At 41.1% G+C, this 19,271-nt stretch overlaps 1 protein-coding gene and 2 long non-coding RNA genes across 6 annotated transcripts in view; 1 reads left to right on the forward strand and 2 right to left on the reverse strand.

Moving 5' to 3' along the window:
- Positions 1–19,271, reverse strand: part of LOC138949440 (choline transporter-like protein 2) — a 102,663-nt gene that overhangs the window by 37,619 nt on the left and 45,773 nt on the right. For all 4 annotated transcript variants that reach the window (XM_070321269.1, XM_070321270.1, XM_070321268.1 and 1 more), the window contains 2 exons: positions 16,640–16,700; positions 16,063–16,192 (listed from right to left, as the gene is read on the reverse strand). In XM_070321269.1, the coding sequence (XP_070177370.1) occupies positions 16,063–16,192; positions 16,640–16,700 (191 nt within the window). The remainder of the gene's footprint in view (positions 1–16,062; positions 16,193–16,639; positions 16,701–19,271) is intronic.
- The window catches only part of LOC138949447 (uncharacterized), a 213,832-nt gene that overhangs the window by 32,999 nt on the left and 161,562 nt on the right, over positions 1–19,271 (forward strand). The gene's annotated exons all lie outside the window — the stretch shown is intronic.
- LOC138949446 (uncharacterized) lies at positions 1,510–4,581 on the reverse strand. Its single transcript, XR_011450279.1, has 3 exons — positions 4,139–4,581; positions 2,919–3,039; positions 1,510–1,785 (listed from the first exon to the last, which is right to left on the reverse strand). It is a non-coding gene; the product is annotated as an uncharacterized lncRNA (long non-coding RNA).

The raw sequence follows: 19,271 nt of genomic DNA on the forward strand, positions 1-19,271 counted from the left end.
AAAATAAAGTGATTCAGTCAACAGATGTAGAAGTTATTAGCATTGTTTTAGGGTTACATTTTTTGGGTTTATCCTGTATATGACTGAAAAAGCCATTCATTCCCCAAACCTATTCAGAAAACAGATTGGGTTTATATGACATAGTGTCTATACAGTGGAACCAACAACACAGACACCCCGCAAAATTAAATTCGCAAAATCAATGTTCCCGCGTTAAAATTGACAAAAAATCAGAACTGCCTAAAACAAAACTGACATCTTCTGCACGGCAATAGAAAAACCAATCAAATCTGCATCCAAATCAGTCAGTTGTGTTCACATATCTGGTCTAACACTGACATTAAGGCATGTTGATTGGTGTTGGTGTCATTCCTCTGAGAAGCTGTAAAAGGTGGTTTTTGAGGATGTTTTAGTGGGTAATGAGACAAAAACCGGTACGTTTTCGTAACTTCTCAACGCATTGCTTTCAACGTTGCGGTGATTTGTGCTAACACATGTGGAAAAGTTCATACGGATTTTAAAGTCATTTGAGATATTAGGTCTGCTGTTAATTGACATGCCAGAAAGAGTTCTTAAATTGATGGTAGGTCTTTGCTGACTCATTGAAAAACAATTTGTTGTTATCTTCAAGAACAATAACAGATACGCCACACAATTAAATTTCATGTACATATTTTATCAGACATGGGCGGTATGAGGATTTCAACTCGAAAATTAATCTTTAAGAATTTGAATCATTCAGAGCGCTGAGCGCAAATGTCGGCCTACGCCTAGCAAAGCTCACGGCTGACACGCTTAACTGATCATGGCTCTTTCATTTTCCAAGAATGTGTGTGTGCGTACAAGTGCGCTGTGAACAGTCATAGTTGAAAATGTATGAAATTAAAGGTACATTGAAGCTTTCATTTTTCTTAATGCATGCTATTTTTTTTTACAAATTCAGTTCATTGGACAGGGTACATTGTTATTTTTAAAATTCGTTCTGGCATGTCGCACACCAGCAGAACTAATATCTCACATGACTTGAGATTCCGTGTGTACTTAACGACATGTGTTAGCCCAAATCACTGACAAGTTTTAAGACAATGCGTTGAGGAGTTACTGAAATGTACCATATTTTGGTCTCATTTTTGTACTTAACAACATGTGTTAGCACAAATCACTGACAGTTTAAGACAATGCGTTGAGGAGTTCTGAAATGTACCATTTTTGGTCTCATTATACCCGCTAAAACGACTTTAAAAACTGCCTTCTGAGAGGATTGACAACTGCACCGCTCAGCATGCCATAGCGTTCATGTTAGACAAGATATATGTGAACAAAACTGACTGTTTTGGATGCAGATTTGATTGGTTCTGTCTAATGACATGCAAAACATGTTTCGGTTTAGTTGTTCTGATTTGTGTTGTTGATTTTAGCACGGGAAGCTTGATTTTGTGAATTTGATTCGGGGGAGGGGGGTGTGTCTCAGTCTGTGTTGTAGGTTCCACTGCATAGACATTACGTCATGAAAACCCAATTTTGTTTCTGAATAAAGTAGGGAAAGTAATGGCCTTTTCAGTCATATACTTGGTTTTTCAATCAACAGCCTCATCAGTAAGATCTGCCCTCAAACGCATCTGCCTACTTTTTTTATGACGGGTAGTGTAGAAACCTCTGGAAGCATTCTCAGCCGAATCAGATGGAAAAGCACAGAATGGTGATGGTACTCTGAATTTGATCATCGCCCCCAGCGAACCCAGGAACCAAGGTGCAAGCAGCCTTCCCCTAATGTAGCGGTCCTTCCTGAAAAATAAAGAAAACATATAACTGAGCAAGTTCAGTATTCACGGGGATGGGTTTTGGTTAGTTTTGGTTAGCGAGGGGAGGGTGTGTGTTGGGGGGGAGAAGGTGTGTACTGTTGAGCAGTGTGTGTGTGGGGGGGGGGGGGGGAGGAAGCACTTGCTCTTTTAGGATCAAAGCACTCGCCTGTCAGCCTTTTTTTTCTAATTATAATACATTCAACCCACCACATTTTCCAGTGATGAAGATACTGGGGATGTGTGTTGATCCCATTGATTTTGGCCATTTCAGATCTGGCCAGAGTTGTAGTTGTACATGGGATAGGAACATAACTTCACCCAGACACATCAAATATTGACATCCTGACAGTCAGTGCTTTATGTGCATAGTTGAATTTTGTTTATGAACGAATTTCTCAACAGTCACTAAAAGAAGTAACATGTTTGTTAATCTGAGAATGGTTTCCACAACAAAATCTAACTCTGAGCAGGAAGAAGCCAGGGTGTTGAATGTAGAAGTATCCGAGTGAACAGATTCATTCTTATTCCATGTAAAAGCCTGGCAAGATCTAGGATGGTGTGCCAAGGGAAGAATAACTGTATGTGCCTTTAAAATAATTCCAGTAAATTAGTAATGATTTCATTTTATCTTGAATTTTTGTTTTACTTTCCTGTACTGCAATAGTTCATTCACACTGTGTAATTTACTTTAAGAATAGTGGCAAAGGATTTGAGAAGAGAAAGAGAACTAAAACCAAGCTTTATGTACCATTTTGTATAAATAGTACATATTGTACCATGCAAGGATACATACAGATGTAAGAATTTATTTTATACAAAGCCGTAATGTCTTTGTGTCAATAAACTTGCATCTCCTGCCACTACTCTCAGATTCAGGTGTAACAAGTGTTGACATAGCTGAATGTATCTACATGTATATAGATTGTAAGTGCATCTAATGTGAAACACAGATAGACTCTTTACAACACAAAGTACAAAAGTCTGCCAAAAACATCTACACAGCTTCAAACTACCATCACCAGTGCCAATTTATATCATAAATCAATTTTACAATAACAATTTAATAGGCACAAGCAGGTATAGTACTTGGTAGTGGTACAGAAATGTGTAACTTACTCTTCAGGGTAGTCTGTAAAGCAGCATGCCCACTCGGTCTGAATCCTCTCCAGAATCCATATCTGAAGGCAAGAGCTGTATGAACACTTCACCACACATCATCTCTGGTTTCTTAGGAGGCCTGAAAAAACCCACCATAAAATAGTGGTGTCACTTCGTTGTTCAGATCACCATAAAATAATGAATTAACAATAAATAATAACTGTATTTATAATTAAACCACTCGCACATTGATTCTTTTATCCCCTCTTTCACAATCATAGTTTATACAGCAGCAAATTGTGTGTAAAAAAATGTCTGTTTGTCTGTCTGTCTGTAAAAAATTCCATTTCAAACGGCAGAAATTAATATGTAAAGCGCGGAGAGCACTTGTGGTTCGCGCTATATAAGCTCACCATAATAATAATAATAAAATAATTTACCTCTGACTCTGTTCATGCAGAGTAAATGTCAAGTATTTAAACAGAAAAATAAGTCATTGTTGAATAACCCTTCTAAAAATACACAATAGACACACTTTCAGTGGCAGTGATTCTGAAAGTGAAGTCAGTTTCTTTCTTCATTTGTATACACAAAAAATTGTTTTGGGCCAGTTAGTGTTACTCTTGGCTTTACACACTTACTATACATCAAATTATACATTACATGCATTCAGCTTAGAACACATACTTCTAATGTTGGGAGTGCGGTGTGAGCCATGACATTTACAGTTTAAAAATAAGGATCACAACAGTTTATTCAGAGATAGATTTGCCATTCACTGCATTATATTGTTAGTTGAACGAGATAGATCTACAGCAATGCTTCAATGCATTAGATTTGCTGTGTTTTAGTGTCTACTGTTCATTGCTCCACCGTGGGAAATTCAGTCAACAGTGCGCAGTTCAGAAGAAACCGATGCTGCTGTGCATAATTATTGATGCATTGACGATCGTTTATTGTCAATGTCACTGTCAGAAAAACAACAACTGTATCTTTCATCGTCACCACTACACAATGGCTCGTAGGCCTATTTTCCTATGACACTGAACACGCTTTCGGAGACACTCAGACAGTACTGCCTGGCCCATAGATCTAGATCTACCCTTGCTCTCACTTTCTAACAAATTTATTATTGCAATATAATCTGACACACACTCACACACCGAGGCGCGCAAACGAACACACACACCGTGGGACACGCAAACTACACGCACACAACGGATGAATCTTGCTCTTACCTGTTGGATGATCCAAACCGATTAAAATTAGCGACAGGAAGATGTACAAGCCAAATTTGTACAGTCGCTGATGTAGAAAGTGGAAATGTAGTCAATATTGTATTCATAGCAAATCTCCCGACTCAAGGTAGATCGTGTCCCAAATCAGCTGTGCCGGTCACTTCACGACTTGTATTTGAACCCCCTCCAAAGCGCAATCAATGTTTCAACTTCTTTGTCGACATCATTCTTTGGTTCATGCGTCGGACTGCTGAATATTTGATTTTTTTGTACAGCAAAATCAAAGACTGTCATGGCGGCCGCCATTTTTGTTTTTGCAATAGTTCGAAACTAAGGAATTTGGTCCTCCTCGGAAGAGGACTAAATTTGGGCAAGTTAGTCACCAACTTTGGTCGGAACTTTTGAAAAAATCGTACCATGCATTGCGCACTAGAGCGATAGTTTCGAACTTTGGATTTAGTTCCCAACTAGCTTGATAGTCTCCATTCATGCATTCCACTACAGACTGTGTGCCGGTAAAATTCCGGTTACACTTTTTGTCGACACCGGAACCAGTAAAATGATCGATCGTTTTGATCGATCGTTTTGATCGATCGTTTGACCCTTTCCGCGCGCGTGGCGGAAAGGGTCAAACGCAAAAATGATCGATCATTTTGATCGATCATTCTGATCGATCATTTGACCCTTTTCGCGTTCCATACATATGGACAGACGGACATGCACACCTTTACAAACAAACACACATACACGCACACACATACACTTATGCCCACACACACACTTACACACACACGGGGTACAGACTCATGCACGCGTGCGCACGCACACACACACACACACACACACACACAAATACACACACACCACACACATACGAGTACAGACTCATGCACGCGTGCGCACACACACACACACACACACACACACAAATACACACACACACACACACACACACACACAAAAAAAAAATACACACACACACACACACACACAGTAACACTAACACATGTGCACAAAATGAACACAAACACACACACTGCGCGAGAGAGAAAGACTACAGGGAGGCATGACGTCATGATGCATTAATTGACGTCAAAGACTTTCGACCGTGACGTATTCTTCTTACGCGAGCTTTATCCATAGACTTGGAAACTACGGAATTTCTACCCGTCCAAAGCGGCCTGGGGTGGCGTTTGCTGAAAAAATGGGGGCGCCTATTTTACCCACCGTATTTTTGTTAGTATGGTCCCCATTTTTGGTGAACTTCCATCTCCAACTGTAGCACGTAGCCGGGCACAACGAATCCTTCTTTATCATGTATTATTCGGTGTGCACATTTCTCAAATCGATTACAGTATAGCGTTCACGGGATACCTCCAGCTTCGCTGGGATAATGAGATCATCAGTAATGGAAGCGGTGCTTTTAGTTTCGTTCCTGCTTCAAATCATCTTCGACTCGTATTTAACATTCAAGATTCCGTTTGCCAAAGAACCAGGCAACTTCACAGTCGCAACAAAAAAGCTCAAGAAAATGTTAATCAGAGTCAAGTTAGAGAACCAAACAATGACCGCAGCTGATGAGAGAGATTCAACTTAAAATGAAAAACCGCAGAACTCCAGTTCTGAAGGATAAAAGAAAGCCAAAATCACCATCATCATAAAAAATTTTAAAAAAATCCCAAGTCACCATGACGAACTACGAAAATGACGTATAAACCCGTATCGCGTCATGCAATGCTTATCAAGACGAATAGTGGGGCTCCTATGTTGCAAAATCATTCAAATCATGCAACAAACACCAAATTAAGCAAATATGAAGAGTTTTATGTGCTTAACAAAACCTGATACAGAGCCATCGCGAAAAATAAAAAATGGGTAGTTTTTAAACAATTTTTCAAAATGGCCGCCAGTGTAAACGGTTGAGTATGTTAGGCATATTTCACTTCATGTGATTAACAGCAAATTTGGCGTAAATGGACATTTACTTTTGCTTAACAAAACCTGATACAGAGCCACCGTGAAAAAATTAAGAAATCAGTAGTTTTTTTACAATTTTCAAAATGGCCGCCAATAAAAGGGTATTTAGGCATTTTTGATGCTACAAGACATTCTCTTGCAATAGAAACTAACACAAACACATTTTTAAACAAAACAATACATGTATTGTTGGTGCAGAGAATGATTGGACGGTGTGGGTGGCAGGGTTGAAGAATTTGTGGATTACCTAAACTGTGCAAAAATAAATATATTGCACCAATTTTCATACCAAAACGAAAACATTCATTCCTTTGCTGTTATATTCAATGTATGCTATTGAGGGCACTCAACTTGGCTAACTGGAACACTTTTAAGATAAAAGGTGGCCTTTACATGGGTTATTTGACCGCCGCCCAAATAAGGGTACCCCCAAAATAAAACTGATAAAAATGTAATGTATCAACTCAAAAGTCGACTAAAATTCATAATCGCTGTATTTCGAAAACGTTGTTTTTTCTCATGTGTTTACACAACTAGCACATTCCGGCAAGTGTCTATACTCAAAAGAAACTTTGGCAGTACTTGAAACAACCATCTGTCATATATACATGCGAAGTCAAAAATATGTGGGATGTAAATCAACAAACCTGTGGCAGTTTTTAAAATATTATTTCGTGAAGATTTGAAAGTGTACTCAAACGGTTGAACTACGCCTCGTGCGTAGACACACATTCCTGAAAGTTTCAACGCAACCCACTTGGTCATTGCTAAAATACATGGATTTTAGTTGACTTGGGTATCCCTCAAATTTGACACATAAACATCTCATCCGTGAGATCGACACATACATCAGTAGGTACAATGGCACAACACTAGAAATATGCAAGATGGCGAAATAAAACAACCTGTTCTGGATGGATAATCAAGTTGACTTTCTCTTCGTATACACCAGTGACCCAGTTGTGCCTCAGGAATTGTCGTCGGCTTTTTAAAAGGTACCCGAAGTTTTTGTCACATCTCTTTGTCACGTCAAGGGTATCCTTATTTTGACGGCGTAAATGATTATGTTAAAAAAAAATGTGCCAGATAGCGAAGATGCGAGCCTTTAATGGCATAGACAGTTTGAATAAAATGACACAGGAATAAAAGTTTGAGTTGGGGTATGAAAATGGGTGCAATAATATTTTTGCACAGTTTAGATGCTGACAGTTTTCACAGGCATGCAAGCACATTTGCAGAGAGCAGTGCTCTGCAGTCCTTCTTAGCAGCATTTGCAGCGTTTTGTTGTACAGCTCTTCTTGCAGGCACACCTCATGAGTTCTCGGCACACGCTGGATATCTCTTGAAAGCTCGTCCAGAATGACTCCCACTTTCCAGCCTTGAACTGCCAGCCCACAGAGTTTGGAAGTCTAATAGGTAGATGGCTCTTCTCAATCTCAAGTCCTGCAGCAGCACCTGACTTGTAAGGGGATTATGGTCAATTTGGCAGCTCTTTTTACTGAAGAGGTACCGTCTAGCACTGTTTACACCCAGTACGTTGCTGGTTTTGTCCTACAAATGTACACCAAAAAGCTCTTGTGCTGCCCTGTCAGTGGTACTCAGCTTACAAAGAGGAGCAGACAACCTGAAGAAAGTTTGAGTGACGTCTTCAAATGCTTGCCATACTTCCCAAGCCTTCTGATTCCCCAATACCATTGAAGAACGACATAGTGTCACAGCCTGTAAGGCTATGCAAAATGGGCAGACAGGGTGACTTCTCTTGGCCAATGGCTTTGGCAATGTGGCGATACACTTCACGAGCAGAAAAAAACGCAACACAGCTGGAATGAGAAGCAGACTGTCTGGCCTCCTCTACATCCATGGTGCAGGAAATCAGCCTGTGGTACCCTTCACACAAAAGATGAAAAGTGACATTTTTATTTGAATGTATTTGAATAATGTTTACTATCTCAGAGAGTCGGTCAAAGCCGGGTTAGCAAGTCTTCACACAACAGACCAAAATGAAAGAAAATTGTATTTCATGAATTCGTATAATTCTTACTGTTTCAGGTTAAAAAACAAACAAACACAGTTTCCAGTGACCCAACTGATTCTGGAATCTTTCTGACCGCTACATTTATTCGCTTCAAACAGTCGCTAACAGAATGTTGACCATAGTGAGGGTTCGTACGTTAAACCCATCAAATTCACAGAGGTCGCTTACAAATGATGTGCAAACATGTTCCAATTAATACAAATAAAAAAATCTTACTGTTAAGATGTATTAGGTAACAAACCTTGATACAGTAGTACTAGTGAAATCGGCTCCCTTCTGTGGCACCGGAATAAATGCAGAACGCTTGTTCCCAGGAACCGGCATGTGGTGTAACTCTTGTATATATCCTGTAAAAATAAAATTCACACCAATGCACGGTCAACTTAAAATAAGCAAAAGGATGAGAAACAAGCAACAAACCAAAATTGTAAAACTCAAAGAGCGGTACCTCTTCATTTTTCAAAACCACTTATCTCATTTGATTAGCATACACTGTATGCTTTTGTCTGTTACCTACCGTCTTTGAAAGTTTGATCACAACACTGTAAAGACATGGGGAGTGGAGTGTTTTTATCTCCAGCTGGTCATCCTACTATCTGGCCTACCCTCACTCAGTTTTTGACTCTACCCCTCCCAACCTTATGGAAGTCCTTAACGTAGGCAGGACTAATCATTTATCATACCATGAACAATCTCTTTCTCCTCGCCTTTTATTCAAAGTTCGTTTAATCTGTTTAAAATCACCAGCGTGGCGATCATGATTTCCTTACTTGTAATCAACAGATAGATCTAGATCTATCAGCATCACAATCCAGCTTGATGAGCTATTGCAAGATTACTCTGCATTTCAGCGCTTCACCCGATGAATAACAGACCCCAGGGGAGAATTAAACAGTAAAATGATGTGACATTGGTGAATGGATGCGTATTCTTGAAAACTTACCTTCAGAAACGTTGTTTTCGCTCAAATCAAAACACGCAATGTTGCGGAGGCCGCCATCTTGAATTTTCATGCTGCGGATGTATACAATTCTAAAAACGATCAAATTAAATACCAGAACACAAAAATACCCATAAGAGTATTTATGTCATGCATGTGTTATCAGCAGACAACTTCTGGTGCATGGTAAACCATTGAATTTTACATTTGCTGAGTTGGGAATATTTACTGCTGAGCGCTTTTGGTACGAATTTCGTCTGCTGTAAATGCAGCCTTTTATTCCCTATCAAAGACAAAAAAAACGATTTCTGAAGTGGCTCTGTATCTGAAATCCCTTAAATAATTATAAGGAACAATACCACAAAGTATGATGTTTGTTGCAAGATGTGAATGATTTATGAGTGCGTCTGCAACATACGAGCCCCACTAGAACGTGCTACCTCATAGCGCGCTCTATCTGCCATGCCGAAAGGTTCGTCACGTTCATAAGACTGCAAACAAAAAGACACTTCAACACTGCACAACATGCAAAAGTTGAATAAAAAACCCACCAACTATTTGAGTTGAAGAAATTTTCTTTCACTTTTGAACAACTGTCTAAGGTTTCATCACCAAAGATCTGTCCAGGGTTTTCAATTCGAAACATCATTATTATTCTCTCCATTTCTATCCGTCACAAATGGCGCAAGTTACCTCACTTCACCCACACGACAATCACGCAATGACACCACACCCATTTGACAATCACGCAATGACACATCACCCATACGACAATCACGCAATGACATCACACCCATATGACAATCACGCAATGACGCTTCACCCATACGACAATCACGCAAGGACATCACACCCATTTGACAATCACGCAATGACACTTCACCCATACGACAATCACGCAATGACATCACACTCATACGACAATCACGCAATGACACCACACCCATACGACAATCACGCAATGACATCACACTCATACGACAATCACGCAATGACATCACACCCATTTGACAATCACGCAATGACACTTCACCCATACGACAATCACGCAATGACACTTCACCCATACGACAATCACGCAATGACATCACACTCTAACGACAATCACGAAATGACACCACACCCATACGACAATCACGCAATGACATCACACTCATACGACAATCACGCAATGACATCACACTCATACGACAATCACGCAATGACACCACACCCATACGACAATCACGCAATGACACTTCACCCATACGACAATCACGCAATGACATCACACTCACACGACAATCACGCAATGACACTTCACCCATACGACAATCACGCAATGACATCACACTCTAACGACAATCACGAAATGACACCACACTCACACGACAATCACGCAATGACACCACACCCATACAACAATCACGCAATGACATCACACTCATACGACAATCACGCAATGACACCACACTCATACGACAATCACGCAATGACACCACACTCATACGACAATCACGCAATGACACCACACCCATACAACAATCACGCAATGACACCACACCCATACAACAATCACGCAATGACACCACACCCATACGACAATCACGCAATGACACCACACTCATACGACAGTCACGCAATGACACCACACCCATACGACAATCACGCAATGACACCACACTCATACGACAATCACGCAATGACACCACACCCATACGACAATCACACAATGACATCACACTCATACGACAATCACGCAATGACACCACACCCATACGACAATCACGCAATGACACCACACCCATACAACAATCACGCAATGACACCACACCCATACGACAATCACGCAATGACACCACACTCATACGACAATCACGCAATGACACCACACTCATACGACAATCACGCAATGACACCACACCCATACAACAATCACGCAATGACACCACACCCATACGACAATCCCACAATGACACCACACTCATACAACAATCACGAAATGACACCACACCCATACGACAATCACAAAATGACACCACACTCATACGACAATCACAGAATGACACCACACCCATACGACAATCACACAATGACACCACACCCATACGACAATCACACAATGACACCACACCGATGCGACAATCACACAATGACACCACACTCATACGACAATCACGCAATGACACATCACCCATACGACAATCACGCAATGACACCACACCCATACGACAGTCACGCAATGACACCACACCCATACGACAATCACGCAATGACACCACCCCATACGACAATCACGCAATGACACCACATTCATACGACAATCACGCAATGACACCACACTCATACGACAATCACGCAATGACACCACACCCATACGACAATCACGCAATGACACCCCACTCATACGACAGTCACGCAATGACACCTACCCATACGACAATCACGCAATGACACCTACCCATACGACAATCACGCAATGACACCAACCCATACGACAATCACGCAATGACACCAACCCATACGATAATCACGCAAAGACACCACACCCATACGACAATCACGCAATGACACCACACTCATACGACAATCACGCAATGACACCAACCCATACGACAATCACAGAATGACACCACACTCATACGACAATCACGCAATGACACCAACCCATACGACAATCACGCAATGACACCAACCCATACGACAATCACGCAATGACACCAACCCATACGACAATCACGCAATGACACCAACCCATACGACAATCACGGAATGACACCACACCCATACGACAATCACGCAATGACACCACACTCATACGACAATCACGCAATGACAAAGCAAATTTGCTTTCTAATGTGAACACATTTTTTCGTGTCGGAATCTAATTCATTTGTTTTGTATTGGGACATGGAAAACCACATGACGTAAAGGCATTTGGAACAAATTATTTTCTTCCTAGATGTTTCAGATCCGAATTATATTTGTGTTGCATTTATCCAAACGGGAACATGCCTTGAAATAACCATGGTGATGACACTCACATTCTGACGTATTGTCGAGACGTGACGTATGTATCCCATTACCGAATTACAGAGAGAGAGAGAGAGAGAGAGAGAGAGAGAGACAGACAGACAGACAGACAGACAGAGAGACAGAGAGACACAGAGAGACACAGAGAGAGAGACTGAGATAGACATACAGTCAGACAGACAGACAGAGAGACAGAGACAGAAACAAATAATTGAATTGAACTTTGTTTGACAAGGATTAAGATTTAAGGCTATGCCTTTTCTTTTCAATCTGTCCTTGGGACACACACACACAATAAAATAAAAAATTAAAAAGTTAACAACAAAAAGAGGCGTGAAAAAATAAACATGTGATGATAATGATGATGACAATGATGATGATGATGATGCATGAAGAGCATACACATGTAGTGATTCACAAAATTAATTGCATAATATGAAGGCTATGATGCGTTCGAGCTAGTAACAATGGAACATGCAGCAATACTGAGTACAACAAACATATGTTTAGAATATAAAATGCACAGCATATCTTAGAAAGAAAGAAAGAGAGAGAGAGAGAGAGAGAGAGAGAGAGAGAGAGAGAGAGAGAGAGAGAGAGAGAGAGAGAGAGAGAGAGAGAGAGAGAGAGAGAGAGACACAGAGAGAGAGAGAGACAGAGAGAGAGAGAGAGAGAGAGAGAGAGAGAGAGAGAGAGAGAGAGAGAGAGAGAGAGAGAGAGAGAGAGAGAGAGAGAGAGAATGACAATGACAATGACAATTCTTTATTTTACGAGGGTAACAGAATAAGCATTGGTATACTTTTTTGCATCTGGCCCTCGCCCTAAAGAGGGACTAAATCTACTATAATAACTACTACTACATACTTACATAATTAGTAAAACAGTATAAGTTTATGTACATAAGTGCATTATATGAAACATTGTAGTTTATAAATGTTCATGACAAGGTGCAAAGCAAAAATTTGCAAGTCAATTAGACTGAGTCAGAATACTATGCAGTAGTACTTCAACTCTGCAAGACAATGAATAGTATGCAGAACATCATAATTTCGTGAAAAAAACTATAAATCAAAAGTCAGTGACTGTGTCCCAAAGGACATAGCAATCAAGAATATACTATTTTCATTAAATGGGATATATATTTGTTTTTGAAAGAATCTGTGCTGGTAGCTTCCCGTAAGGCATTCGGAAGAGCGTTCCAGAGACGGCCACCTGAATAAACTAGACTAGACTTAAATAAGTCTATCCTAGGAAGAGGAGTGTTACATTTCATAAGGTGGTGTGAATTCTTCAAAGAGAACTTTGAACAAATGGTTTGGGGTAGAGTTTCGGATATAATTTTATGCATAAAGATTCCTTTGTTAAAAAGCAGTCTTGACTTTAGAGGTAAGATCCCTAAATGTATGTAGTCTAACTCTGTGAGGGTAGTGTGCTTTAGTAATACTACTTTTAGCGCTCTTTTATGTAATCTGCTAAGTGGTTTTAAGGAATTTTCACTTGCTGAGTCCCATAGAGTGGATGCGTAATCAATAACAGATTGAATATGAGCAATGAAGAATAACTTTCTGGTGTGGCAGTTCAGGAAGTGTTTAATTCTAGATAAGAGATACACTTTCTTTGACACCACTTTACTAAGTTGCTCTATGTGGGTTGACCAAGACAAGTTGTTATCGATATTTAACACCCAGCAGTTTGTGATGGTCGACTTTTTCCACTATTTCACCATCTATCATTAAAGCAGTACCAGCTGAACAAATATTCTGGCGTTTTTGTCTTGTTGTTATGACCATATATTTGGTTTTCTTTGGGTTAAGAGACATATGGTTTAGTTCAGTCCACTCTATCAACTGGTTTAAACTCCTTTGAAGTGATTCTGATAAGCGAGTTAAATTTGTGTTGCTGGAGTGAATTGTGGTGTCATCTGCAAAAAGTTCAAATACATTTTGAATATGTAGGGGGAGGTCATTAATGTATATAGAGAAGAGGAGGGGTCCTAAAACCGATCCTTGTGGTACACCGTATTTTATTTCTTGCATGCTCGACGCCGAGGCGTTTGTTAGTACAGTTTGTTGTCTGCCAGTGAGAAATGAACTAATAAGTTTGACAGTTTCGATTCCGACGCCATACAATGCGAATTTTTTCAGTAATAACGTGTGATCAATAACGTCAAAGGCTTTAGCAAAATCAACAAAAATGGCACCACAGAATTCATTGTCGTTTATTTTTTTCTCCAGCCATTGATCAACAAGAGAAACTAAGGCAGTATGGCAGGAATGGTTAGCTCTAAAACCCGATTGTTTAGGGTGAAGTAAATTGTTTAGGTTAAGATGCGTTAGAATATGTTTGTTAATGTGTTTTTCAAGTGGTTTTGATAAAACAGACAATATTGAAATTGGCCTATAGTTTGATGGGTCTTTTTTGTCACCTGATTTAAACAGAGGAATGACTTTAGCCTGTTTCAGGGCGACTAGGAAATAATTTTTGTCTAAACAAAGATTATAAAGGTAAGTGAGTGTTTCAGAAATTACAGGGGCTGACAATTTAAGAATCCTACCATCGAGGCCGTCGATTCCCCGGGAGCCTGTTTGCTTAAGGTGTGTAAGTGCGTAAAAAACTTCAGGTACTGTAAGTTGAGGAATATTCGCTTGACTTGAAACTTGTTTCGACTCACAATATTCTTCTAACACTTTCAAATTGTTCAAATTGGATTTGTCATTTGTAATAACTTTTTCAGCTATTTTAGAAAAATGCGTGTTTAAATCATCAGGGGATAATTATGTCCTTAACAAAACTTGAATGACTGGCAATAGTTTTATTTGTAAGTTCATTTATTGCTTTCCATATATTCTTTGAATTTTGCTTTGATGACGCTAGGTCATGAAAGTACTTGATCTTTTTTGTTCGTTTAAGTGAGTTTACTTTATTTCTCTGTTCTCTATACTCCGCTTCCTTGCCAACTGATTTTAAGAAATCACGATGGCCAATAGCATCTTGTAATTCAGTATCAAACCATTTAGGTTTTATTATTTGCTTGACTCTCTTAATTCTCCACGGGGCATGTTTATCGTATATTTCTGTAAAGACATTTATCCAGTGTGTTATTGCATCATCAGGATCCGTATTATTATAAACATCAGAGAGAGAAGAATTACCTAAGTCTACAAGAAAGGCGTTCTCGTTAAATTTAGTAAAGGAGCGGTACTTTACTGTCTTGTGACCAACTTTGGGGATTTGTACACCCTTTCTTGACCACGTGAGACAAACAGGAAAATGATCACTACAGAGAGAGAGAGAGAGAGAGAGAGAGAGAGAGAGAGAGAGAGAGAGAGAGAGAGAGAGAGAGAGAGAGAGAGAGAGAGAGAGAGAGAGAGAGAGAGAGACTCAGACTCAGACCTTTATTACAAAAGGATAAATGTTTTAGGCAAAGCCTATTCTTCCAACCTGTCCTTTATACAACACGTAAAGACGGACGCACGTACAAAAAATAGATTGAATCATATAAAATACAGAAATACATTGTATGGAATGCAACATAATGTGCATTTAAGGAATTACATAAGGAGAACTCAAAAATTACAGAATTACATTGACATAGTTAAATCTTTCATTTGGGAATGAAGTTGCTCAGATCAGCCGTTAACACTAGTACAAAATGTTTAGCAAAATAACAATCGAACAAGACATTTCATTCACGAATGATGTGTGAACGTGACTGTCTCAGAGAGAGAGAGAGAGAGAGAGAGAGAGAGAGAGAGAGAGAGAGAGAGAGAGAGAGAGAGAGAGAGAGCAAGAGAGAGAGTGACAGAGACAGAGAGAGATACAGATAAAGAGAGAGACAGAGAGAAAGAGAAAGAGAGAGAGAGAGAGAGACAGAGAGAGAGAGAGAGAGAGAGAGAGAGAGAGAGAGAGAGAGAGAGAAAAACAACACCCAATGGGTATATAATTAAAAGACCGACTCACTTCTGAGCGACGCCAATTCCATCCGTGGTGACGGTATTGTTACTGTTGTCCACGATTACTTCACCATTTGCCATCACCGCGCCTTGGAACAACCTTAGAAGGTCGTTAACGGGTACACATCTGTCCAGAACTGTGAACACACAGCACACAGTTTAAACATTCACAAATCAAAATACAGTCACATATAAAGCAGATAGACAGCTAGACAGACACACATAGGATAGGTTTGCACTCCCAAAGCTGTGAGCGAACAAATACATATCCAATTATACAACGAAGAATAGGGTTACATGCCCATATATGTCAGCAATCACACACACTCACACTCACACACACACTCACACACACACATACATACAAACACACACACACACACACAATTACCCAACCAATTATACAACGAAGAATAGGTTTGTTTGCCTATATATAAGCTCCCCATAATAATAATAATAATAATAATAATATATGACAGCGTACAGACACACACACACACTCACACTCACACACACACACACACACACACACACACACACACACACACACACACACACCCGGACAGCGTGCATGCGAGACTTACTAGCAGTGCTGTTGAGATAGTAGGCCGTACAGTCATAGTCCTTCACGAGGTCGTCCAAATTCTGCAAAGTATGCAGCCTTTAGTACCAAGAATACGGTTCTGACACTAACCTTATCCCCATCTCTCACACCCATCTCCCCAACCCCCGTATGCTTCAGTCCAAAAATTAGGGGTCGGGGATGCTAGATTGAAAGGGGGGGGGGGGGGGTTCAGAGATCAGAGAATGTTAAAGACGCATTCTCATGTCTGGCCCTTTTCTCATGTCTACCCCTGTTCTCATGTCTGCCCCTGTTCTCATGTCTACACCTGTTCTCATGTCTGTCCCTGTTCTCATGTCTACACGTACACCTGTTCTCATGTCTGTCCCTGTTCTCATGTCTGTCCCTGTTCTCATGTCTACACCTGTTCTCATGTCAACCCCTGTTCTCATGTCTACCCCTGTTCTCATGTCTACCCCTGTTCTCATGTCTACCCCTGTTCTCATGTCTACCCCTGTTCTCATGTCTACCCCTGTTCTCATGTCTACCCCTGTTCTCATGTCTGGCCCTGTTCTCATGTCTACCCCTGTTCTCATGTCTGTCCCTGTTCTCATGTCTACCCCTGTTCTCATGTCTACCCCTGTTCTCATGTCTACCCCTGTTATAATGTCTGTCCCTGTTCTCATGTCTACCCCTGTTCTCATGTCTGTCCCTGTTCTCATGTCTACCCCTGTTCTCATGTCTACCCCTGTTCTCATGTCTACCCCTGTTCTCATGTCTACCCCTGTTCTCATGTCTGCCTCTGTTCTCATGTCTGCCACTGTTCTCATGTCTACCCCTGTTCTCATGTCTGCCCCTGTTCTCATGTCTGTCCCTGTTCTCATGTCTGTCCCTGTTCTCATGTCTGCCCCTGTTCTCATGTCTACCCCTGTTCTCATGTCTACCCCTGTTCTCATGTCTGGCCCTGTTCTCATGTCTACCCCTGTTCTCATGTCTGTCCCTGTTCTCATGTCTGTCCCTGTTCTCGTGTCTACTCCTGTTCTCATGTCTGTCCCTGTTATCATGTCTGCCCCTGTTCTCATGTTTGTCCCTGTTCTCATGTCTACCTCTGTTCTCATGTCTGTCCCTGTTCTCATGTCTACCTCTGTTCTCATGTCTGTCCCTGTTCTCATGTCTACCCCTGTTCTCATGTCTACCCCTGTTCTCATGTCTGCCCCTGTTCTCATGTCTGTCCCTGTTCTCATGTCTACCCCTGTTCTCATGTCTGCCCCTGTTCTCATGTCTGTCCCTGTTCTCATGTCTACACCTGTTCTCATGTCAACCTCTGTTCTCATGTCTGCCCCTGTTCTCATGTCTGTCCCTGTTCTCATGTCTACACCTGTTCTCATGTCAACCTCTGTTCTCATGTCTACCCCTGTTCTCATGTCTGTCCCTGTTCTCATGTCAACCCCTGTTCTCATGTCTACACCTGTTCTCATGTCTGCCCCTGTTCTCATGTCTACACCTGTTCTCATGTCTACACCTGTTCTCATGTCAACCTCTGTTCTCATGTCTGTCCCTGTTCTCATGTCTACACCTGTTCTCATGTCTACCTCTGTTCTCATGTCTGTCCCTGTTCTCATGTCTGCCTCTGTTCTCATGTCTGTCCCTGTTCTCATGTCTGTCCCTGTTCTCATGTCTGTCCCTGTTCTCATGTCTGTCCCTGTTCTCATGTCTGTCCCTGTTCTCATGTCTGTCCCTGTTCTCATGTCTGTCGCTGTTCTCATGTCTGTCCCTGTTCTCATGTCTACCCCTGTTCTCATGTCTGTCCCTGTTCTCATGTCTGTCCCTGTTCTCATGTCAACCCCTGTTATCATGTCTGTCCCTGTTCTCATGTCTGCCCCTGTTCTCATGTCTGTCCCTGTTCTCATGTCTGTCCCTGTTCTCATGTCTGTCCCTGTTCTCATGTCTGTCCCTGTTCTCATGTCTGCCTCTGTTCTCATGTCTGTCCCTGTTCTCATGTCTGCCTCTGTTATCATGTCTGCCCCTGTTCTCATGTCTGCCCCTGTTCTCATGTCTGTCCCTGTTCTCATGTCTGTCCCTGTTCTCATGTCTACCCCTGTTCTCATGTCTGTCCCTGTTCTCATGTCTGTCCCTGTTCTCATGTCTGCCCCTGTTCTCATGTCTACCCCTGTTCTCATGTCTGTCCCTGTTCTCATGTCTACCCCTGTTCTCATGTCTGCCCCTGTTCTCATGTCTGTCCCTGTTCTCATGTCTGTCCCTGTTCTCATGTCTGTCCCTGTTCTCGTGTCTACTCCTGTTCTCATGTCTGTCCCTGTTCTCATGTCTACCCCTGTTCTCATGTCTACCTCTGTTCTCATGTCTACACCTGTTCTCATGTCTACCCCTGTTCTCATGTCTGTCCCTGTTCTCATGTCTACCCAGGCTTTTCATGAGACGAGAACATTGCTCCACTTAGTCACACACCAAGAATCCACATCCTGACAGCTTCCTGTACGGTGTAGTGTTTGTAACTTTTTGTGCTGAGTTTAGAGGTTTTCGATGAATTTATTCCAAAGATTGCCAGGAGATAGTTCATCAAGAAGTAAGTTTCGCCAACTTTTACTCTGCTTAGAGAGACACCAGGCTGTGGATTATTGGCTTAGACGGGCGCA

Source organism: Littorina saxatilis, linkage group LG15 (assembly GCF_037325665.1).
Source record: "Littorina saxatilis isolate snail1 linkage group LG15, US_GU_Lsax_2.0, whole genome shotgun sequence".
NCBI classification, from domain to species: Eukaryota; Metazoa; Mollusca; class Gastropoda; order Littorinimorpha; family Littorinidae; genus Littorina; species Littorina saxatilis.